Source organism: Chrysochloris asiatica, unplaced genomic scaffold, assembly GCF_000296735.1.
Source record: "Chrysochloris asiatica unplaced genomic scaffold, ChrAsi1.0 scaffold00262, whole genome shotgun sequence".
Classification (NCBI taxonomy): domain Eukaryota; kingdom Metazoa; phylum Chordata; class Mammalia; order Afrosoricida; family Chrysochloridae; genus Chrysochloris; species Chrysochloris asiatica.
The window spans coordinates 474,397-482,723 of record NW_006408780.1 but is presented as its reverse complement, the minus strand read 5'-3'; the positions used below and the strand labels follow the sequence as shown (position 1 = coordinate 482,723).

Below are 8,327 nucleotides of genomic sequence, written 5' to 3'. Positions count from 1 at the left end.
TGTTAAGAATGTTGTTGATTGGTCCAGTGGTGAGGATTTATGTTTTCTTGACATTGAGATGTAATCCATACCGAAGGCTGTGCTCTTTGATCTTCATCAGTAACTGTTTTAAGTCTAAAACCTACCAAACCCCCTACCATAGAGTTGACTCTGGCTCATAGGGACCCTGTATAGGTTTCCTGAAGCTGTAAATCCTTGTTGGTATGTGCCGTGAAGTCGGTTCTGACTCATAGCAACCATGTACAGGGTTTCCAAGGCTGTAAATCTTTACGGGGGTGTCCTGGTGTGGCACTGTGGACTAATGCGTCAGATTGCAAAGTCATTTGAACTGCAAGGTCAGTGATTCAAGCTCACCAGCTGCTCCTTGGAAACCCTAGACAGGGTGGCTGTGGGTCGGAATCTACTCGACGGCACTTCACAACAACAACAAATCTTTACAGGAGCAGAAAGCCTCATCTTTCTCCCACGGAACAGCTGGTAGTTTCAAACTGCTGACCTTGAGGTTAGCAGCCCGATTGGTAACCACTAGGCCACGGGAGCAGAAAACCTCATTTTTCTCCACAGAATGGCTAGCAGATTCCAGCTGCTGACCTTGCAGTTAGCAGCCCAACATGAAACCATCTACTCCACCAGTACTCTTTAAGCCCAGATGGTTGTTACTGGTGTTCAGTGCCATCAAGTCGGTTCTGACACGTAGCAACCTTGTGTAGGATTTCTGAGGAGTGGCTAGTGGATTTGAACCACTGACCTGTGGTTAGCCATCCAGTGTTTATCCTACAGTGCCACACCAGGACTCAAACCCAGATTAGTGGATTTAAAATTGATTTTGAGAAACAAAATCAATATGCTTGGAATTCTATCCCATTTCTCAGGGGATAAATGGTTTGTGTTCAACTACTAACCTCACTAGTTTGAACTGCAAGGTCGGCAGTTCCAACTCACCAGCAGCTCCTCAGAAATCCCAACAGGGTCACTATGAGCTAGAACCAGCTCTATGGCCTTAACAACAACAATAACAAGTAACCCAATGGTTGGCGGTTCAAATCACCCAGCAGCACAGTGGGAGAACGGTTTAAGCAATGCACTTTCTTTAAGATTAAAACAAACAAACCCATTGCTGTGAGTTGGAACTGACAAAACAGCACTCACCAACAACAGTGTATTTGTGGGTAGAGTACCATTTTCTGTTCCACACCTGTCCAGCTTGGGTGTCTATCTGTGCTTGTATGAATCTATGAATACATAGATTCCTGTGATCGCAGCTGTGTGGGTATAATAGCATTTACCTCTGTTGCCTTCCTCACGTGTCCTCCTCCCAGGGTCTTCTTTGCCTTCAGCATTTTTTTGCTGACTTCCTCTTCTTAGATATTGCCTTCCCCCTCACCCAAGTTAATAGGGACTGCTGACTGCAAAGTCAGCAGTTCAAACCCACCAGCTGCTCCTAGAAAACCCTATACAGAGTTGCTATGAGTGAAAATCCACTAGACGGCACTTACCAAAACAACAACCCTGTAGTTAGCCATGTCCCTTCCCTCGCCCTCCCTGGTAACCATCAACCATCAAAGAAAGTTCCTGTTTCTTTTTGTTTTCAGAAGGTTTCTTTTGATGTAACAGCCTTTTATTGACTTTATAATGTTGTTGTTGTTAAATGCCTGCCATTTTGTCGGCTCTGACCCATAACAACCCTGCACAGGGTTTCTAAGAAGCAGCTGGTGAGCTTGAACCACTGTCCTTGCAGTTCCAACCAACTCTGCAGTCCAGCACACCAGGACTCCTCCGGCTTTATAACAGTGGTCTTATGCAATATTTGTCCTTTAGTGATGGGCTTTTTTCACTCAGCATAGTGTTCTCCATGGCATTTTCTGATAACTTTTTATTGTGATTTGGGTGAAAGTGTGCAAAACAAATGGGTTTTCCATTCAGCATTTCGTAAGTATTTTGGTTCATGACTTTGATTACAATTCCCACAATGCAGCAGCACCCTTCCCACTTCCTGTTTCCCATTTCCATTCATCCTTCTTTCTTTCCCATCCCTTCCCGCCTTCTGAGCTTTATCTATGGGCAAATGGTGCCTGTTTGATCTCATATGGTTCGCTATTCTCAGTCACTTCTTCAATCATATTTTTGGACTGCCTTTCCCCTCTTCCTTTCTGGAGCTCCTATACATTAGAAGGAACCTGGCTCCTTTGAAACGATTCCCTAATTTTCTTACCTTTTCCCTCTGACTTTCTTACTTTTTTTACTTTCTGGAAGATTCCCTCACCTTCATCTTCGTCCTCTCATATTTATGTTTTCAGTCCTGCTGCCGTATGTATACCTTCCCAGAGCTCTTTCTCCTTCTCCGAGTGTCCCTGCTCCTTGTCACTCAGATCTGGTGTCCTCTTTTCTCTCTGAGGTGCTGCATGTTTGTTTCTAGAATTTCCCTGTTTTCTGCATTGCCTGCTTTCTCTGGTTCCTGTTTCCATGTCTCATGTGAGAGGTTTCTCTGCAGTGTCCACTGATATTTAAAGTGACTGGGTCGAGTGGGGTGGGGTGGGGTGGGGAGGGACTTGTCAGCTAGTGGGACTCAATCCATGGACAGTGACACAGATGGTGATTGGCCACCTCACTAGGGATGGAGGGTTGCTCTTGGGCTTTTTCACAGAAAGGGGTTAGCCAGTCTCCAGCTGGAAGATACAGGCCTAGGGGCTGCTCCCTGGAGCTGCTTCAGCTCATTGGGGGTATAGGGTGAGGGCAGGAGGCACTCCTTGGCTTTGCTAGAGCTGGACCATTGCAGTGCCCAGAAAAGCCAACAGTGTGGTGGTCTCCATCCTGGTCAAGCACGGAGTAGCCTCCGCATCAGTGTGTGTCACAGGGGAGGCAAGGAAGTGGTCTCAGCAGTAGCCCTGAGCAGCCCAGCTCACACACCACCCAGGAGGAGACCCTTTCCTAACAAAGTCCACCCCAACCTGGGCAGTGTGGATGCCATCTGTTATCTATAGAGTTGGGCCATCTACAAGCAGTTTATCTAAGGTCTTCCAGACAGGTGCGTTTCTAGAATGCTCCCTTCCTGTAAGGGGCTTGGTCACTTCCCAGCTCTGTTTCTTCTCTCATCCTGGGACTCATCTTTCAAATGCAGGTGGTGAACCTATTAAGCCCTTATGCTACTTATGGCCACATCATTTTGATACGCTCCCTGGAGCCAGGCTGGCTGAGTGAACCTTCCCTGTCCCTAAGAGCTGGGCTGAGGTGAGGAGCACAGAGGCCTGCCTGCCAAGTGTCCCCACTCTCAGGGCCAGCCCCTCCGCAGGTGAGTCATTCCCACCCACAGCACAGCGGGGGGCTCTGGGAGCTGGGAGCAGTGGGAAGGCTCTAAGCAGACAATGGGGGACCTGGGCCTATCAGGGCAGCTGCTCCCTGGAGCAACACGGACCTATGGAAGACAGTCCAGGAAGTAGGTTAGGACCACTCGTGCTGAGAGCCCCTCTGGCCCATTCTCCATACCCTGCAGGATCTGTGTCTCTACCCCCAGTGGTCCTTGCCACTCAGCAGGGACAGCATGGGAGGTGCCCTCCACAGTGGAGGCCGAGACCTTGAAACCTTGTGATTTTGTAGGGTGGGCACACCTGACCTGAAGATGGCGTACTACAGAAAATGCATTGAAACAGTGATTGAGCAGCTCAGCAAATTTAAGCCTGAGAAGGACAGCCCAGAACAGTTCCTGGATGCTGTGACCCTGGTCCTACAGGTAGGTGGCACAGAGCCCGGGGACTGCTGGGTGGCCTAGCATGACCCCCAAATCCATTCCCAGTAAAGGAAGAGTGGAGGGGGCCGTGGGAGTGGAGCAGGTCATGTGTCTAGGTGCCTTGTTGCTTAGATGCTGCCATCTTGTTCTAAGTCACAGTGTGGTGACAGCAGAATCCCAGGACCATGACCCCTATGGGTCCTAGGAAGCATCCCCGGTACCCAGAATGTGGCAGACCAGACACGTATGAACAGTAACCCTGGCACTGACTCGGGACATGTCCCCATGTTATCCCGTGCTCAGTTACAAGAAGAAGATCCACCCCACTGAACACCTCCACCCTGCATCCCCTGGTATCTTAGGAAACTAGGAGAAGCCATATAGATCGGTCCCCTCAGAAATCGTGTCCTCTGCCCTGAGGCCTCCCTTATCTAGGACCCAGGAACGGCTGGCAGGGCCTCCCAGCTCTGGAGTCTGCTGTCTCGGGGCTCTCAGTCTGCTTCTGGTCAACAATTCTAGAGGAATGTCACTTGCAGGGAGGAGCCCAGCTCCGGGCTGGGCAGGACCTGAGGCCCCATGTACCCCATTCAAGGACAGAACCTTCCAGTCCCAGCCTTACCCCAGCTCTGGAAGCCCTGTGTGGTAGTGCTGGGACAGTGCCAACCTGCTGTTGTCACATGTGTGCCATTAAATTCTGACTCAAGTGCTGTGGGTTAATGCGCTGGACTGCAAAGTCAGTTTGAACTGCAGGTCGGCAGTTCAAGCTCACCAGAAGCTCCTTAGAAACCCTATATAGGGTCACTATGGGTCAGAACCAACTTGATGGCACTTAACAACAACAATAACAACAAGTGGAGTGACCCTATATGACAGGGTAGAACTGCCCCTTAGGGTTTCCTAGGCTATCATCTTTATGGGAGCAGATTACCCAATCTTTCTTCCATGGAGCAACTGATGGGTTTGAACCACCAACCTTTTTATGAGCACCAAGTGTGGATGAGGTGGCTCCATAGTGCCGCCCTGTTGTCTTTCCATGCCTACGTTTCAGTTCTGACTCTCAAGCAACCCTGTACAGAGATTTCTAGAGCGGCTGATGGACTTGTACTGCCAATCTTGCAGGTAGCAGTCCAGTGCATCAGGGTTCAGTGTCTCCCTTGAGTGTCCCAGTCAGGACCAAGGTCCCACCTGCACATCCCACCAGTTCCAGGTCCTTCTAGAGGCTGGTAGGTTTGGTCTTTTCAGAGAGGCAGGTGCTGGCCTGGGGCGTGGAGAGAGACCCCCTCCTCCACCTCACACCTGGTCCCAGCACCCACACAGGGAGCCTTCCGCATTTGTTCCCATGTCCTCTGGTGGCTCGAGCCCTGGTCATATTCTTCTTCCATGACCCACCCTCCCTTAGAACAGCTGTCACTGCTGTTTGGGGCTTCTTCCTCCCAGCACCCTAAATCACACACTGTACCCCCACTCTCCTTGTTACTGGCGTCTCCTGACCCTGCTGCTCCCCTCCCCTCTGGCTCCTGCCTCTCTTCCCCCAACACACAGCTCCAAAACAGCATCCGCAGGACACTGTCACCTCCTTCTCACACACACACCCCACATGCTTCCAGATCCTTCTCGGAGACCCTGAGCACCCTGAGGGAATGATGGAGACACCCCAAGTCTGCCCCCAGCCTACTCTTCCCCAGTTAGAAGCAGGGCATCCCCCCAAGTCTGCCAGCACTCCTGTGACGCAGAGTACCTTCTGCCCCTGCACCAGCCATCTTGTCCTGGACCCCTCGTCTGGTTCTACCATACTGTGTCATCCCAGCAGACATGTTCACTTCTGGGAACACTGAGGGATGCTTATAAGAGGAGGTGATTGGTGATGGTGAAAAGTTGGCAGGCTTCCGGGTCCAGTTCCTGGTACCCAGCCCTCAAGAGTGCTAGGGAGACCATTAAGGGCTGCTTCCCCTGGGAACTGGCCAAGGTCTTGTCCAATTCCTTGATGTTGTCATACTCAGGGCCCCAAAGTAGGGCCCATTCCTGTATCTTCTCAGGAGATGTGAACATCACCCGTCCTCCCATGTCAGTGACCTAGAGGAGCTCACAGGCAGGTGAGCTACGTCTGGGGTCGAGTTTGGCACCTTCTGACCAGTGTGTCCCCTCCTGGGGCCTCAGTCTCTTCTCTCTGGACAGAGCTGGGTGCCACATTTCCCTGCAGCTGCCAGCACAGCACATTCACCCTGCCCTTCCCCAGTGGCGAGGCCTGGACGTGGGCCCAGCCTGGTTTGTGGACTGGGGTGTCACTTACTGGTACCCACGTGCTTCCTGCTGGGCCAAGCATCCTCCATCACCTCTCACCTCCCCCACACACACACCAGAGGGCTGACAGCAAAAGGGCCTGCAGCCACAGGTTTGAGGCTCTGGCCTTATTAAAAATGCAAACAATTCATAAACCCATGTGAGATTAAGGAGAAATGAACTTGTTGTCCGGCAGAGGCCAGAGGGGCAGCAGTTTTGTTGGCAGGTGCCCACAAGTCATCCACACGTGTCCCAGCTGGCCTGTTGCTGGGCACTTACAGCACCAACCAATCAGGCACAGACTCGCTGCCTTCTGTCCTGGCTGCCCTGGGCTTCCTTAGACAAACCAACCAACCAAACAAACAAACAAACCCACTGTCAGTGAGTTACTCCGAATCACAGTAATCCGATAGGACAACGTAGAACTTTCCTAAAGAGCTCTGGTAGTGTAGTCCAGCTGCTAACCTCAAGGTCAGCAATTGAAAACTAGCAGCTGTTTCGCTGGAGAAAGATGAAGCTTTCTACCCCCGTAAAGATCGACAACCTCAGAAACCCAATGCAGGATGGCTCTGAGTCCCAGCACATCACCAACACCACCATAGGGTTTCTGAGGGGGCAGACTGCCACACCTTTCTCTTGCACAGTGGCTGGTAGATTCAAACTGCTGTCCTTGCCATATCAGCCCAATGCTTAGCCCACTGTATCACCAGAGCTCCATTTAGACAAAACAGAGAAAGGTGAGAGAGAGAAATGTGGGGCTGGTGCCTTCTACGGTAGGTGTGATCTGGCAGGTCAGAGGGACCTGAGAGAGGGGCGCAGGTGGAAGCTTGGTTGCTGAGGGCAGAGCTGGTCTCTTCCTCCACCTCCTTGTGCGTCAGACACGGTGGTAACTCCAAGAGGGTAACTCTGTGCTGGCTTGCATTCTGGGCTGCCACTGGCAAATGTCTACCAGGCACCCGGATGACAGTTTAGGGGAGGGGTTGTTGTTGTTGTTGTTAGGTGCCATTGAGTCGGCACCAACTCATGGCAACCTTATGCACAGCAGAATGAAACAATGTCCAATTCTGGGCCAACCTCACTACTTTTGGCGACACTTGAGTCCATCGATGCTGCCACTTGGCCAATCCATCTCATTGGGGGTCTTCCTCTTTTTCTCTGACCCTCCATCTTACCAAACATGATATCCTTCTCCAGCAACTGGTCCCTCCTGACAATATGTCCAAAAGGAGCCCCTCAGGTTGGAAGGGGAGGGGTAGTTATAAACAAATAGTTTCTATTTAGAGTGATGTCAAACTTCCGGAAGTAGATATTACTAACAGTGACCCAACATGGTGAAAGTCATAACATCACTGAACTGTACAAAATGGTTAAAATGACAAAGTTCTTGTTACATGTATTTGTTAATGGTTGAGCATCAACCATTTTTTACCACAGTGACTTCCATCTTCCTTCCATCTTCTTTTGATGCTTTCTGCATCATTCAGTATTTTGCCCATAGAATCCTTTAATATCGCAAGTTGAAATTTAAATTTATTCATTTCCATGAGCTTGAGAATTGCCTAATGTATTCTTCCCTTTTGGGTTTCTTACTCCAGGTCTTAACATTTAGTTATAATATTTGACTTTGTCTTCTTGAGGTGAGCTTTGAAATATTCTGTCCAGCTCTTGGACCTCCTCATTTCTTCCATTTGCTTTAGCATCTCTATGCTGGAGAGCAAGTTTAAGGATCTCTTCTGACATCCATTTTGATCTTCTCCTCTTCTTTCTTTCTTTTTTTTTAAAAGATTTGTATTATGGATTGAGTGAAAGTTTACAGGGCAGAGCATCAGTTTTACATTCAACAAATCATACACCTTGTTTCATTACAATGATTATTATCCCCTCCATGTACCATCAGTTAACAGTATTTCTCTCTATCCACATTAGCGTAAAAAAAAAAAAAAACCCTCAGGCATATATAATAATTTACACCTCCAAAGGGCACATTCTCTAGGGAGGGGGGCAATACACAAAAAGGAGGAGGGGAATGGAAGAACAAAGCAGACGGAAAACAATTAGGCAGGTTTGCATGGGCTAAGTGGGACAAAAGTAAATAATGATGTATGCACAACCTTGGAACAACAGGGCTCTGGGATACAGAGTTTGAGACATGGTTGGAATGGGGAAAATGGGGGTAATATTGTTAAGATACTTGGCTGTCTTTTGAATCTTGGTTTCCCTGGCATACCATTATAAAATAGACATTTGAGGGGGAGAGAAAGGAATAGCCAGAAATGTCACCATAGAAAGCTTGTAAGTCTGTCTTCTGCCTATAACTGATTGG

The 8,327-nt window shown here is 49.3% G+C and overlaps 1 protein-coding gene across 1 annotated transcript in view; it reads left to right on the top strand.

Annotated features, from left to right (window-relative positions):
• Window positions 1–3,616: 3,616 nt before the first annotated feature.
• Window positions 3,617–8,327, top strand: part of LOC102824676 (plectin-like) — a 70,906-nt gene continuing 66,195 nt past the window's right edge. The window contains exon 1 of the mRNA XM_006874121.1: window positions 3,617–3,727. Coding sequence (XP_006874183.1) covers window positions 3,617–3,727 — 111 coding nt within the window. The remainder of the gene's footprint in view (window positions 3,728–8,327) is intronic.